The 15,867-nt window shown below is 35.3% G+C and overlaps 1 protein-coding gene across 5 annotated transcripts in view; it reads left to right on the top strand.

Moving 5' to 3' along the window:
* The window catches only part of LOC139688377 (uncharacterized), a 79,289-nt gene extending 63,979 nt beyond the window's left edge, over positions 1-15,310 (top strand). For 4 of the 5 annotated variants that reach the window (XM_071585917.1, XM_071585919.1, XM_071585918.1 and 1 more), the window contains 2 exons: positions 5,734-5,999; positions 12,091-15,310. In XM_071585917.1, coding sequence (XP_071442018.1) covers positions 5,734-5,999; positions 12,091-12,201 — 377 coding nt within the window. In that variant the 3' untranslated portion in view covers positions 12,202-15,310. The remainder of the gene's footprint in view (positions 1-5,733; positions 6,000-12,090) is intronic. The other variant, XM_071585921.1, reaches the window with a different exon arrangement.
* Positions 15,311-15,867: the final 557 nt, after the last annotated feature.

Genomic DNA, 15,867 nt, shown 5'->3' on the forward strand with positions numbered 1-15,867 from the left:
TTGCCTACAGTCATGATTGATTTTAAAGGGGATCGATATGGTGCGGGGGCTAACGTACTGGCTTCCGACCCAGAGGGCCCGGGTTCAAATCCCGGCGGTGTTGACTTTTTTACAGAGGTATCTCGATCCCTACTTGAGGTGCTTTGTGGAGGGCACTTTGATTGTGTACGCTGTCCGTCGGATGGGACGTTAAGCTGCGGACCCCTTAGTGCCTTTCGTAAAGAGTAGGCTAATGCCGACGCCGGGTATCTCTCCACCCTTCATCCTTCCCTGTCCATCCCCTATGGCGCAAATGACCTCAGCTGTCGGTTGCCTCCCCTAAATACTACTACTACATGATTTTAAATTGACTACTGTGCCTCAGTATATACCCAGTCAATTACCCTCTTCTCCTTGTAAGCATGCTCCATAGGCTCACCCAATCTTCAAAGTACTTATTCGTTCGTTACTCTATCTATTTGATTTTCAGCTTTCTCTTAGTGGTAGTGATAGCTTTATTTGTGTGAACTGACAACTAAGGTCATTAGCATAATATGTTCATAAGAGAGATGTGAAGCTGTAACCAAATAAGTGTAATACCAGCATGAAATTAAGAGGTGATTTGTTGTTTGTCTAGCTTGCATGTTACTCTAGTTGCAGGGGAATAGATTCCTTCAAAAAAGTTATTATTCAATTAAAGACATTTGGGTTATCACTTAGGACATAAACAAGCATTCTTCTGTAAGACCCAACTTCCACTGCCTCTAATCCCCTTTTCTCAGCTGCTCCGATTGCCAAAGTCTCACATCCATAGAAGAGTGAGACTTGGATGAAGGAGCAGAAAAGAAAAGAAGATTGGAAGTGATGGAAATTTGGTGCCACAGAAAAATGCTGGATGTGAAATGGATAGACAATAGCAAATGGCATGGTGCTTCCAAGTACTTCCAATAGTGCTCCCAAGAGTTGGAGAAAAGATACCTTGCATAAATAGCAAAAATTTTTGTCATTGGCTCAATTAGTCAGTTTATTCTCTTCCTGCATCTCTGTCAGAAAAACTTTACCGTAAGTTGGCAGGGTAATGCATATGAATAAAAAGTGGAGTATTTCAAGCCTGAGAGTTGGCAAATTTATATAAATTCCAATTTAATTCAGTAAAACAACATTTTCAGGAACAAAATATGAACATTTGTAACCTTGATTGACCTCCTGCACAAAACCTATGGCATGCATGCCAACAGTCATGCTTGAAGAAGAGTAGACTGTAAGAAAAACTTACATTTTAGATAGGAATCTCCACAAATTTAATCCACGTCCAAATGGCAGACTGAAATGATTCAACATCATTGGTTATAGATCAGCTTTCTACCTCTTCTCCTAATCAGTTTGGAAGCGCATGTTCCCCTCTGAAGCACTTTATTAAGTACCTATTTGTGCTCTTGGCATGTAAAGTTTGAAATGAAGTCATAACAAATATCCATGTGAAGAGTTTCAGGTTCACATATACCCATTGCATTGTAAAGATGATTACTCTGGAACAGTGATTATGTTTTATGCAAAACTTTCACGGGAGTGAAGAAAAATCCCCTTTTGTATTTCCTGGTTTTTATCATACAGTTTTTCTTTCATGAGCCTCTACTAAAACTTCACACCAATGCCAGATGATGACATTGTATACTTGAGATTGGGAGAAATTGTACAGCCAATAATTGACCCTTCAGGGAGCATTATTCACATAACTTCATATTTCCCGCACAGATGGTCCGGGTTCGAATGCCAGAGGTGGCAGGATTTTTCACTGACATCCAATCCCTTTTTGAGACGCTTGTGGAGAGTACTTAAATGTAGTAAACCGTCCATCAGATGGGGCGTTAAACTGTTGACCCCTTGACACCTTTCATTAATTGAGTGGGCAGATTCAGATGCAGGGTCTCTTTCCACCCTCACATAATTCCCCTGAATATCATATCCCCCCCCATCCTCAATGGTGTAGATGACCAACCCCAGCTGTTGGTTGCCTCCGCTAATTAGCTACTCTTACTACTACCACCATCCATGTCTAAAATAGCTCATTTTCTTGAATATCATCTTGCATTATTGCCATTCATATTCATTCCTTTCTTTATGACATTTTTCCATTCGGACATTTTCTATTTGTAAAAATCGTATACATGATGTATTCCAAGCTTCTTCACCTTAAGCAGATGTATGGCTTTATATGTATTGACAGAATCTTTCCCTTTTTTCACCCTCTCTTCCTTCTTTCCTTACCCTCGCCATCTCTTTTTTCACAACAGCATCACCTTTTTTTTAACCCTAGAATGGTAATGCTATTTTTTTCACCCTATTCTGTTGAAGTGGGGGTGACAATTTTCAAAAATTGATATCTCACACCCATTATGACTACGAGAGTCATCTGGGGGCTCATTTCATTCATTTTTTAAATGTAGAATCACGTGAAATATTGATTGACGTGAATTATTGTAAAGGTCCCGAGTCTCAAATGTAAGCCGTTTTCGTTTGGTGCGATATTTCAGCTGACTCTGGGGTGCTTTTTCACCCCCGTTACCATTCTAGGGTTAAAAAAGAATTGAGTAAAGGAGTGCACAGTAAGAAAGGCCATTTTAAACAATGCTTATAGATGAAAAAAAAATTAATTTTTCTCATTAATAAATTGACTTCACTTGAAGCAAACATTCTAACAAGTGATCCTAAAAGGAATTACTGAATATTTATCATCACTCTACTTCTTTTCTGAGAGATGTATTCCAACAAATGCACATGTTATATATAATCTGATTCAAGTTCATGACCACACATGCTGGATGAGATGCCACAGTTCCATGCCATCCATATGCCTAATTTACATCACCTTGTCATGGTCATGTCATCACATATACATCGCCTTTCTGTATGCAACAAAAATATAACAAATACATTCACAGTAATTAGGAATCAATTATTGAATAATTTGATTTTATTTGGTTTAGAAGCTGACATCTTCCACAAAGGGAATCACGTTATTCATGCATTAAAGGAGACTTTAATGGAGGCATCACTATCCAAAAACTTCAATTATGTGCTTTGTGAAATCTTGTTGTAAGCAATGTTGCATGGTGGGGTTTAAACACAGTTGGACAGTGTATATGATGAACTTTTCTTTTCCTTCATTATCATTATCAGCAGGGATAGTTGTCCCTGAAAAAAACACTTGGGGGGAAATCATAATGTGTTCAGAAAGTCAAGACTATTAAAGAAGTACATATGTTTCATATTGTGAACCAGAAACATTGAAATGACCAAGGTCTCATGCTGAAGATCTGTCATATTTTCTGTGAAGTAATTTGGGCTATGAAATTTCTATCTTTGCATGTTAACGCATTTGCGATAAACTGAAGGATCATATTCAAAATGTATGCTCCAAAAAAGAAGGAATATGGTTGTTATGGTGGCGACATTATTCAGTTAGATATTCAATCATTGGCTATTCACTGTTCTATTAAGTAATATAGTGGTGGCTTTTTGTATTTGAATGGTCAGCTCTTTTAAATTTGATCACACTCTGCTGTGTGGGGTAAATGGTAAAGGAAAGGGCCAAGAGGAAAGTGAGGGCAGTGGTAAAAGAGGAAGGCCAATGTTTGTGTATGTCTCTGACATATAACTAAACCTCCTGGTGTGTGTCACCAATGCCTGACAGATATAGTGCCGAATGCTAATTGCTGGGACCTGCAGGTGGTGGCCCTTGTCATCACCAATTATGCATACATTTCCATTTCTTGTCCTCCTGCAGTTCTTTATTCTGGTAGTACACTCTCACAGACTGACAGTCCTTAATTTAGTGATTACTTGGATGTCTCTGAACCTTTTTAATAATAATTTCACCTCTGAGGCATCAGTTTGGTTTGCTAATTTGGTGGGTTTATGATTGAAAACTCAAACCATCACCAGCAAATCACTCGACTCACAATCAAATACAAATTAAAAGAGAAAAAATAATGAAAAATAATCCTTGGAACCATGGAGAGACATAGAAAAAAATCCACTCAATAACAAGCTAAAAACAAAAAAAACGAGAAAGAAAAATGTGACCAAACTAGCATAATCATACTTAATTGTCAAAGCATTAAAAACAAAAAAAGTAAATGGGAGTGCATTTTCCAAGGCATCAGATCCGACATAATTTTTAGTACAGGAAAACACAATTAGAAAGGATTTCTGAAGACTGTAAAGTTTTCTTTGCTATCGAAACATGCTAAAAACTGTGGTTGTAAAATTGAAAGTGTTTCACACATGATGCAGATAAGCATTCACAAAAACATAAGACATCTTCTCATTCTGTAGGTCCATGAATCCCATCACATTACTGTCCTTGATAGCTATTGCATCAACCCTTGCCCCTTGGCAAGATTTAAAATCAAAATTTACCCCTTGGCCAGAAAATGCCAGTCATGCAAGAAAACACAGGACTCACTGACCACAAATTGTATCAATAGAGGAAAAATATGACCCAGGAGAAAAGATTAAAATTCTCATAGCAGCACACCAGCCTGAAATAATCTCCCAGTTGGGTGCAAGTGAAGGAATTGGCATGTACAAAGCAATGTACTTGCAGAGAAACACAAAATAAGCACGCAACACAACCGCAAGTTATTTAAAGGTCAATCAATGATATCATGGTTTTCAATTTAAATCCCTCCTTACCCCTCTCAGTACACTCATAGAATGAACATCCCTTAAATTAATATCACATTTAGATTTAGATATTAATGAACAAGAATGAGCCTTTTACAAAAATAAAGGCAAAAACATACATTATTTCCAAAACATTTACATACGGGTACAAATTACATAAAGATGCATGCTCATTTTTGAGAATCAATATATAATTTAAGAAGAATCTTGAAGTTCTGGGCGAGCGTTACATAAAAGGTGTGCGTTATTGATGGGAAAATATGGCAGTATTTGTTACAGGCCAGATGATGGTACCAAATGATAAATGTTAGTAGTAGTCATTAAATAGACCTTGTGGCATCTCTTAAGTAAATTTTCCCAGTGGGCATTGGGAACAACTAATTGACATTTACAGATATCCACACGGCAATAATTACCATTCTAAAATTCTTCAGGTATTTTTAATTAGATTTTTTTAAGGGATCCAGGTGAAATAGAAAATAGGTCAAATAATCACAACTGTTGGAATCTCTCATGACCTGGCTCCCAGGCAAGTAGGAAGTGTACTTTTGTGCATGACATCTAATTTCAAAGAGTGCTTCATACCTTGTGTTATGTGAAGGTACTCGGAAAGATTGTATCATTTGGAGTTCTAAGCAATCAATTTTGATATGCAGTGATTTATGAAGAAAAGGTATTTTATCTCAATAGTTTCAGCCTCAACTTTGTGGAAGTTCATTTTAATAAATGAAAAAGAAAAACTTTGTTCCAATCCACCACTTTATTATATTATTAAAGGTATTTTATTAATTTTATATTTATGAAAGGAGGGAAGATTCAGTAGAGGTAGCATTTCATGATAACTGTAAAGATCTTTGTGAAGACTTTAAATTTGAATGCAATTTATGTACAAATTTTCTTTGAACTCGTTCGATTGTGTGAATATGGAATTTGCAGTAAGGTTCACATTGTTCTCAACCCTCTCTTAACAGTAGAGCAGGACATTTTTGCCTCAGGTCGTGATGGTGGCTGTGATTCAAATGGGAAAAGGGGAACTTACTTGAGTCATGTTTTTGGGTTTTTCAGGTGGCGTTGGATTTGTGCTGTATCGAAGATCCCTATATGCAAATAAGCCTCAGACATTGAATGATAAGTGCAGCAATCCTGACTCCAGTGGTTACATAGATGACACGCTCAGGGTGAGTTCTGGATGTCCTCCACAACGAATGCCAAGACCCATGCCCAGGTCTGGCACAGAGTTGACTCGAGGTTGTAGCCAAGGAAGGCGAGGAGGGGGTCGCGGTGGGGGGGTGGGGGAAGGGGGCAGACCACAGCAACCAGGTGGAGCTAAGGTAAAGGCTGCAAGACCCAATCCTTCCCTCTCCCTCTTAAATACCTGTTCGAAGTAACCTGATTTGAGTAGTCTGTGCAGAAGTACTGATACTGGTGTGAGCAAGTTTTAAAAATCAATGCATTATCCAAGAATTGTATTTTGCGGTGCATACCTACTTATGCCATTACTTACTCTGTGGAAATAAAGGCAAAACTCCTAGCAATGGTGTAAATTTAACATGCTGCATTATTAATTGCAATGATAATGACAAATAGATATAAATCCACAGTGGTTAATTATGAGAGGATGGTCAGGGAACTCTACTTTTAATTGGTGTAAAGATTAACAACAATTACACAATCGTAATGAAGTTACCTACATGTCTAAATAGAATAAAATATTATAATATGTACCATTCACACACTTAAGCATTCCTGGATGTGGCCAGATAGCTATGTAATGATAATTTTTATACTCTTTGATTGAAATAACATTTTATCTTTGCCTGAATAAATTCTTTTGGAGCAATAAGATAAAACCATCTTACTTTTTGATTTTTTCAGTTATCATAACCTATTTGGGAATTAAATATTTTATATTACACTAAATTTTGCCTTAACATAAAATTAACATTTGTAACAGCAGTAAAAATGAGAGCTACATAGTTCACTGAACACTTTGGCAAGCTTGGGATTTAATGGGAGATTTGTTGAAAAATGTCCCGAAAGCTTTAAAACTAACCAAGTTATTGCAAATGGAACCTTTTATGAGCTCTAATGGAAAATAATTTTTTTCAGTTTTGAATATCACTGTTTAGTTTTTTATTATATATTCAAGACCACAAGTTAATAATATCATTGAAAATTCTTAGAACAGAAATAATAGGCTCATCTAGAATCGGAATTATGTTAAAAAAACATTATAAACTGCTTGAATTGCAGAAATATCTCCAATGCAAATGGATTAGCTTTCCTATGAAATTTTGTTTTTAAATAACTTTTTTCTGTCGTACCTTTTTGAAGAGAGCTATTGTAATTTTTTTAATTAGTATGATCTGCTTTATGAATTAGTAAAATAATTCAATACTTGGTCACTTAGATGTTTCATCAACTCTCATTTAATATTTAAAGTTAACATATTTTGCATTTAAAGTTAATGCCATATGTCGTCCATATTGAGTAATTGCTTTGTTGTTATTGCTAGTTGAAATGCTAGTCGAATACGTACCATAGCATATAGATAATTTGTTTTCCATGTGTCAATAGACACAACATCATATCTTATTTTGTTTGTAACTAACCATTTACGTATATAATTTAAATAGGTATTTCTTATTGTTTCATTAAAACACACTAGATGCTGTTTTTTTTAGCCTCATTCGAATTATTTTTTTTATGAACTTGCTGAAAGTTGTCTTTTTTTGAGCTAGCGCCATCTCTCCCGACTCTCAAGAGCCTCAAGGGGGATTTTTAGGGCTTCCCCCTTGAATACCTCCAATAACCCATCCCACTGCAGCCAAGAGTAAGTAGGGCAGCCAAAGCCTGTGGTTGGTTAATCCTTCTCTGCCTACAGCTATTTTTTTTCCTATTTGGCTCTTACCTCAGGTCACTGCTTTTACCCTCCAGTGACTCCTAACTTGTTGGTGCTAATGGTTTGGTTGCTTACTCAATTATAATGTAAATATGTAAAAAAGGATATTTATATGACCTTTTGATATTTTGCATCATAAAAATGTGAGAGTTCAAATAAATGCAATGATGAATTTCATTTTTTTTAATAAGAAAATATTACCACGATTTTTATATATATTCTATTGCTTCAGGCTAAATCTGTGGAAAAGGACAAGTCTTTCTTTTTAGTATGGACAATTTTTATAGTTTACAACATAATAACACACAGAGCTACGAGGCATGCTCATTAGGTAAGGGCCGTTTGGTCACAGGAAAAAATATACTCTTATGAAACACATTTTATTGGCACTTTTAGTTAGCTACAAACCTACTTCACTTCTCTACATAATCGCCGTTCACTTCTAAGCATTTTTCGTACTGCTGCACCAGCTTCTTTAACCCCTCTGCATAGAAGCTCGCCGCCTGAGAGTTGAACCAATTGGCAACGCAGTTCTTGAGTTCGTCTTTGGTTTCGAAACGTTGTCCACCGAGCCACTGTTTCAAGTGCAAGAAGAGGAAGTAGTCGCCAGGTGCAAGGTCAGGACTGTACGGTGGGGGTGGGGGGCCCAAAAACTCTCGTCCACCGGACATTCTTTGCTCTTTGTGGTGGTCAGTGAGCATATTCGGTACCCATCTTGCCCACAATTTGTGGTATCCGAAGTTTTCTGTGACAATATTGTGTAGACAGTAGTGCGTCCAAGTTGAGGATCTTGATCAGCCAGGCCATTAATCGACAATCAACGATCACATTGCAGTTTTTGTTCCACTTGCAAAACAATTTCATCGGTCAGAATACTGGGTCTCCCACTTCGCTCTTCGTCTTGGACATTTCTTAGTCCATTTTCAAAATCATGGCACCATTGTCTAACCTTTCCTTCATTCATAACTGTAGGTCCATAAACTAGGCATAATTCCCGATGAATTTCAGCAACCGGCAATCCTTTTGCGTACAAGAATTGTGTGACAGAACGCACTTCACAGCTGGCGGGATGAAAGATTGTCGCGGACATTGTTGTTTGCATGCACGGACAAGCAAACGACTTCTGAAACAAAACAAATGCTGCGAAAGCTTCTCGATGAATCAGTTGATGGCGCTGCAGGAGTAAAACTGTGTTCTGAAGCGCCAATATTTAAATATAAACAAACGGCCCATACCTTATGAATATGCCTCGTATTTCTTTCATTTAAATAATATGGATATTTACCAATACTTTTTAATTTTTATATGGCAATATGTACATCTTTGAGTGTGTGTGTTTAGGAGTGTATGCATTTTCAATGGTCTGTGTTTAGGAATTCCATTTGGCCATCATTCAGAGCACATTACATTTTTCAAATAATGATATGATGAGCCAAAATATCTGATGCTGAAAAGCATTGATAATTATTCACGAATGCTATCTTGTTTTAATCCAAAAATATGAAAATCTGTTGAGAGCCATTCATATCAATGGGTTACACAAAGCTCATTTATTAACAGTTACTAGAAACACAAACTTTGGTATTATGAGGGTAACCACGTAAGGAAAGTCTCCATTCTTTTTAGAAATGGAAATGTTTAATTTTTATTTATTTAGTCCAAAACAACATCATGCCAATTATATTGGATGAACAACAGTGTATAAAACAAGTGGCAATAATAAAACTTGATGCATAAAAACAGAAGTTAACAATACAAATCAACAAAAATATAAAAGCACCATGTAAAAGATGTTCAGTTTTCATCCTTGAGGAAGACAAACTGATTAGTGAAGGAGGAGGACGGAGGAATGAAATCAAGCTGGAGTTTGAATGGGTCAGGGAATCGTCATTGCATTACAGGCTGATGGTGGAAGTCTAAAGATAAATGAGTATTTTGTGTGATTGAGGGTCGAGGAGAGCTGACACAATGTAAGAGGACATTCAACTGTGCCGTATGCAAAGGCACCAGTGGAGGGGAAAAGGGAAAGAAGTTCAGATGACCTATAAATTACATTGACTATTTATAAGAAAAACTTCATGTCATTCATGGAACGGCGGTCAGAGAGGGAGGAAATGCCAAGAGATGGCCTGATTTATCGAAATCTAAAGAGAAGTTGTGGAAGAGTAAACGGCAGTGGCAAATGATGGAGAGAAAGAAATCCAGCGGGCGGTCAAGCCCAAGTTTGAGAAGAGAAGAGGAAGGAGTTATGGCCCGCATTTGGTAGCAGCATTCAAGGACAGAAGAAACACAGGCAGAGAAAAAAGGGAGGATAGCTGGCGAATTAGACACTTCACCAAAGCAATATATTAAGCCCACCAGTGACATAACTTATGAAGAAATACTTTTGATATGATCACGCTTTGAAAGTTTAGTGTCAAAGATCACACCCAAATTTAGTTGTGAGTGCTTGAATTATCTGATTATAAATATGATAATCATAAGCTAGGAGTGATTTACGGCGAGTGAAAGAAAGAAGATTTGTTTTTGCGGGATTTGTTTTTAGGTACCAATTATCGGAGCATGCAGCAAGGGCATTGATGGCATTCTGCAAACAAGTGATGTCGTTGATGGAATCAACTTGTTTGAAAATTATGAAGTTTCTGTGAGAATAAAAACTAGTAAACTCTGTATTTCTCAGTGTTATGTTAAGTTTCAATAATTTATGCATTCACTTTAAAGTTTGAACACTCCTGTATTTTTCCACGTTATTGTCATTTCAGCAGATGCATTTCTGTCGGTGCTGGGTTAGTTTTTGTATGCCCCTGCATGTCAGCTTGCCATTAGGTTGTTGAGAAAGCAAAGGACCTCATCCTTCACCTTGTCATTGTTACTGGAGCCCCTTTCAGCCAAATGTCCTTTCACCTTCAGGTTTTATCACCCATAACAAGTGATTATGATGAGGATAAAGATTATATCCAATGCTTCATCAATGGCATCGTGGCGAGCTGGTATGAAACGGTCGTAGAAAAACTACCTTAGTGCCTAAAAAGACACATTACACCAAAATGGCAATGGGGTGGAAAAATAGAGGAATATTCAAGCTTTAAAATGGGTTATAAGTAATTGAAAAATAATGATTCTTTCCATTTCTAAAAAAATTAAAGACCCTCCTTTTGAGATTACCTCGTACATTGTAGTTGCATACATTTTTTTCATTACAAGTTAGTTGAATTTCTGGTTGTTAGCTAAAAATTTCAAATGTAAATCTACAAAACTAATCAAATTTCCTTAATTTTATGCCATTATATCCTATTCTATGCTATTTTTCCCCCTAAATTGCCCATTTGCAAATAATTTACAAATCAAGCTTCATTTGGAAACCAAATGAACCTAAATCTATTTCCCCATTCTCCATTTTAAATCCATAGTCAAAAGGCAATCACATGCCGAGTTTTTTTGTCACATTGATCATCTGAGGACTATAGATGTAAGCACTGATAATTTCACCTGTGTATGGGGAAGTAATTCAATTTTCTTTTTATTGACTTAAGTTCATACACTTAAAGATGCCACATATTTATCCTATATATTTCTTCTCTCCCATTTTTTTAGCTGTAGTGTATAAATATGTCTGTGATAATTATATATTTTGTGATTTGATCATAAAAGAATTTCAAGTAGATGTGTGTCATTTGTTTACAGTTCCTATTAAAGGTTGAAATCCACTATTGCTTTCCCTTGGCAAAGCGATGGAAATCTTTTGTTTGAGGCAAAGTGTTTTTTACAATGCTCACGACCCTTAATTTAAATAATTTGACAACCCTGAATATTAACTTATTTTATTGCCCGCATATTCTATTCTTTCAGAAAAGATAGAGAATTTTTTATCAGTTTCTTTCATAGGTATTCTTTTTCATTTCTTCAAAGGAGAGGAATATGATTTCATGAGTCAAAGTTAGTCATCAATCTGAAGGTTTTGCATTCATAGATGAAGGCAGGGCTCATTGAAAAGTTCTTGAAAATTTAGTTTAGTTCAGCGTTTATGCAAAATAAAAGATTTCTATCCCATCCATGGTTTCCTATAAGTATCAGCTCAAAGAAAACCATGAGCCAATTAGCATTCTTGAGTTGAGAGTGCTCATCGACAAATTTGGATGGTAGTTTAGTGATATTCACAGAATGACCTCATGGAAGTACTTTTCATTAATGAATGCATTAACACTGAATGAAGAACTCGAAAAATCTTTCTAATAAAAATATGCATATTGCCATGTAAAATTGTATGCGCGTAACATTAATACAAGTGAGCTTTGCCCAAAACTAAACATTTCCCTCATCCTTCACACTTTAATATTGTTTTCATATGGCTTGAGTTGTTTTTATTACATTAGCAAGACACTGATAACAATGAGTAAGAGAAATTGCTCCTGAGTAGAAAACTATGAAGTAATTTTGGCCAAAGTATTAATTTTCCTACTTTCATCTCTTGTGACTTAGCTAATTAATTTCTATTATTTTCTTAATGCTTTTATTGACAGGAAAACTCTGAAGAAATGTATAGTCTGGATAATGATTCCTTCCTCAACAGCTTGGAGGCAATGACAATTCAAAATTATTGGACTGACAGTGTGAAGCATACAAAGTTGTGAACCAAGGAAATGAAAATTGTGTTTAGGATACAGGAAATTTCTAAGGAAAGCACAGGAAGTAAAAAATCTGCCTCTTAACATCACAATCAATTTATTTCCTCTTTTATGTAAAACTTGTAAAGGTACTACATATTAGAAAAAAAAGGCTGGACCTGTTTTGTTGAGTTCCATATGCTGGAAAATGTATGTACATTTTATGTAGTGTTATGTAACTTTACTCTCAACGAGTAAATTAAGAATTGGTAAATATGTAATATTTAAGAAATGTTTAACTATATTTCAGACTTCATTCCTTCTCATTACTGTCTATCATAAAAACTATAGTACCTGAAATGGATTTGAAGACTATGTGTGATGTATATTAAAGCATACGTCTTGTTACAGACCTCATCCTTCAGAAACCTGTTTATCCTGATAGATATTGATAGACATTATTCATCAGATATCCATTAAAAGAGCAAATTTCCATGCTTAGTTTTGGTAAATGTATAGGTAAACGCAAAATTAAAAGCATGACCAAAGATAATCAGAATACTGATGGATGTTAAACAGTATGGCAAGTGCCCGTTGCCTTTCCTTCCTATTTGAATATCCTGATTGATACTTGTTAATCCAATACTAAACTGGCATGGAAAATTACACCATGTTCATACCCCTCTCATGACTTCATCTTTTCCCTTTTGAGTTTTTGAAATGAGTGTTTAATAACAGTACTTAAAAGAAATTGTTTACTTGTAGATCATGGATTGTGATTAACACTGAGCATAAGAATGTTGTTGGTGTTTTGTTTACAGTTGGATGATTGCCATCTTATTATTCAATAGAAACGTTTCGTACCTACTTAGTTAAAGCACTTAGTTAAAATTTAGTTCACACAAACTGTACCCGGCTGCACCATTAATCAGTGATACATAGACAACCCAATAGTTCACAATTTTTTCTGTTAAGAAATAAATCCATTAGGATAAAAAAATCAATCATTAGTGAGAACCAAATGTTGGCTATGTGATATTATTTCAGGCAGTGAAATGCATAAGTTAAACTAATACTTTTATATCAACATATTTCTCAGCCTGAAGGTACTCGGATACACAATGAAAAACTGCCCAAAACAACCTTACATTATTAAAAACAGAAAATAAGTTAAATACACTCTGATCATGAAAGTTTGATTTTGGTTGTATAGAAAACATAAAATTTTAACTATGTATTTGGTAATTTTGCCACACATTGAATCATTACATGTCCATGATCTCATCCAATTGCAAACAGTTTAACAGATACTCATCATTCTGCATACTTTACAATTTAATATATTTCGCAGACTTGGTGGTGGTTTGCAAGAGATAATTTCCTTTGGTTAACCTTAAACAAAAATGTATTATTTCCAGTCTCTATAATAGTAATCTCCTAACTCCACATAACTAGAGAGCCGAATAACTTGTATCCCCTAATTGATGGGTTCTGAGAAATCACAGAATTGCTGACGATTATAAACAGTTAAATAGGTTCTGAAAATGCACTGCCTGAACAAAGATGGTTGCATAAGACGTAACAATGGCACTCAAAATCGACCACTTTCCATTATAGATTCATATTAAATTACTCATAGCTCTTATTCCACCAGCCAAAGTGATTCCATTGAAGGGACACATTTTTCGACTTTTTAAAATTGTGCCATGGTGAAAATACGTAAAACGAGAACATACAATACCTCTAGGTACACAAGTTGCACTTTTGCATGAATAAATATAGTTTTTTTCTTTGATTTTTAAAGGAAGAATTTACCCTAATTGCAGGGAAATATGGTAAAAACAGCATCAGGTGAAAATGTAATTTTTTTAACTTAACTAATGATGCATTCTAACCTTACAGGATTTATCATTTATGCTCAAATGTTTCTTTACCAATGGCAATGATGAAGACATTTTTATTGATTCCCATGAAAGCTCTTTATGCTTGGGGATCTCAACTTGAAGGCATTCCAGACAGTTACTTGATCAGGCAAGATTGAGGATTTTAATAGCTTGGAAGGGAAGAGAAAAAAATCACTCCATCATATTTGATTGACTAATTGACCAATGTCTCATGACCACATGGCCAAGTTTCATCAACTGTATTAAACTTTAACCCATTCAGCAAATATATTAAAATATATAATGTTCAAAATTAATAAAAAACAAGGTTTTATGTACATATGCTAATTATTGCCAAGTCTTGTTGAGAAAAGATAAGCATGAATAAGTTAAAATTATCATGAATATTTTTCAATTAATGCTCCCATTCTCATGTAATATGTTTTCTCTCGGGTATCCTATATTAAACATAGCAAGTGATAACATCCTATCATTGGATAGTCTCAATATCTGATATGTTTCCTAAATATTAACCTGATTAAAATGTAAGTATTAAGTAAACAGCATTGTTTTCCTGTAAGACTGAGGTGAAGTGCATGAGAATTGCATATAGGGCTAATTAGACATTCCTGTTGCAGTATTATGGTAATAATGTCATGTGAAATCTCCTGAATAACTTACTACTGGAGCAATAACTAAAAACTTCCAAGATCGAAGAAGATAATGAAGCAGCCACTCTGCATAAATCAATGTGTTTATTTAAACACATTGGTTCATTGTGAAGAAACATATCTCAATGAAATGACCACTTGAAGGGTTCTTCATTTGTTGATGTATTATTAAAGCCTGTATCATAAATTTTGGCCCTGAACATAAGTTGTTTTTATATAAGCTTTGGAATACTGTTACATATATGCAAAAGGATCAACTTTATATGGAGAGCAACCAACTATGAAAGATATAGTGCATACACGTGTGCATAACTCTTATAGAAACTAACATTGTACAAATGATTGTTCATGCTTTCATTCACCTGAAGTATTAAAGCCTCTGTGTGTGATGCAATCATAGGTTTCGGAATTATGATGTATAATTAAACTGTACAAAGCTATAATGTGAACGCAAAATCAATTGACCATGCCTGTTTTCATCACTGGTGTACATTATTTAGTAAAAAAAACTATGTGATATTCAATGACCATGTGCAGCTATTTGGAGAGTCAGTGATCTAATAAAACAGAAATAACTATCAATTCTTCTTGTTATTCCACTCAGTGTCACCGAAAGTATCCACATATGAAAGAAAGTTTGACCCTCAAAAATATTTTTTTTAACCACCATGAAAATAATAATTAATAATTCTCAATTATTATTTAATGTAATGAAATACTTTTAATCTGTTTGAATTATGGTTGTAGCAGGATTAGACTATTTTTTTATTAATGCCAAAAGTCAACTCTACTCTGAAACGATTATACATTAGATAATATAATGCTATTATATGGACAAGGAGCGGTGCTTAAATCTGGACAAACACGCATATCTTCAAATGAGATTTCCTCACAGGGCAAGGGAAACCTTCCCCAGACTTCTCTGAAGCATTATAATTAGCCACAGCATCGTAACCAGTTGATCTGGGGTACCAAAAGAAGAATCGAACTATTTTGAAATATAACGCCCAGCATGAACACCTTCAATAATAGCAGCCCTTCAGTTGAACTCCACACTTGTTGGTAACAACTCGGCCATTTTGAGGTTATGACTGTTTACTAGAAGCCTATAACTTTCAAAACCACCAATAGCGACCTCC

The sequence above is a fragment of the Hetaerina americana genome, unplaced genomic scaffold (assembly GCF_022747635.1).
Source record: "Hetaerina americana unplaced genomic scaffold, ioHetAmer1.1.p SCAF_2, whole genome shotgun sequence".
Lineage (NCBI taxonomy): Eukaryota > Metazoa > Arthropoda > Insecta > Odonata > Calopterygidae > Hetaerina > Hetaerina americana.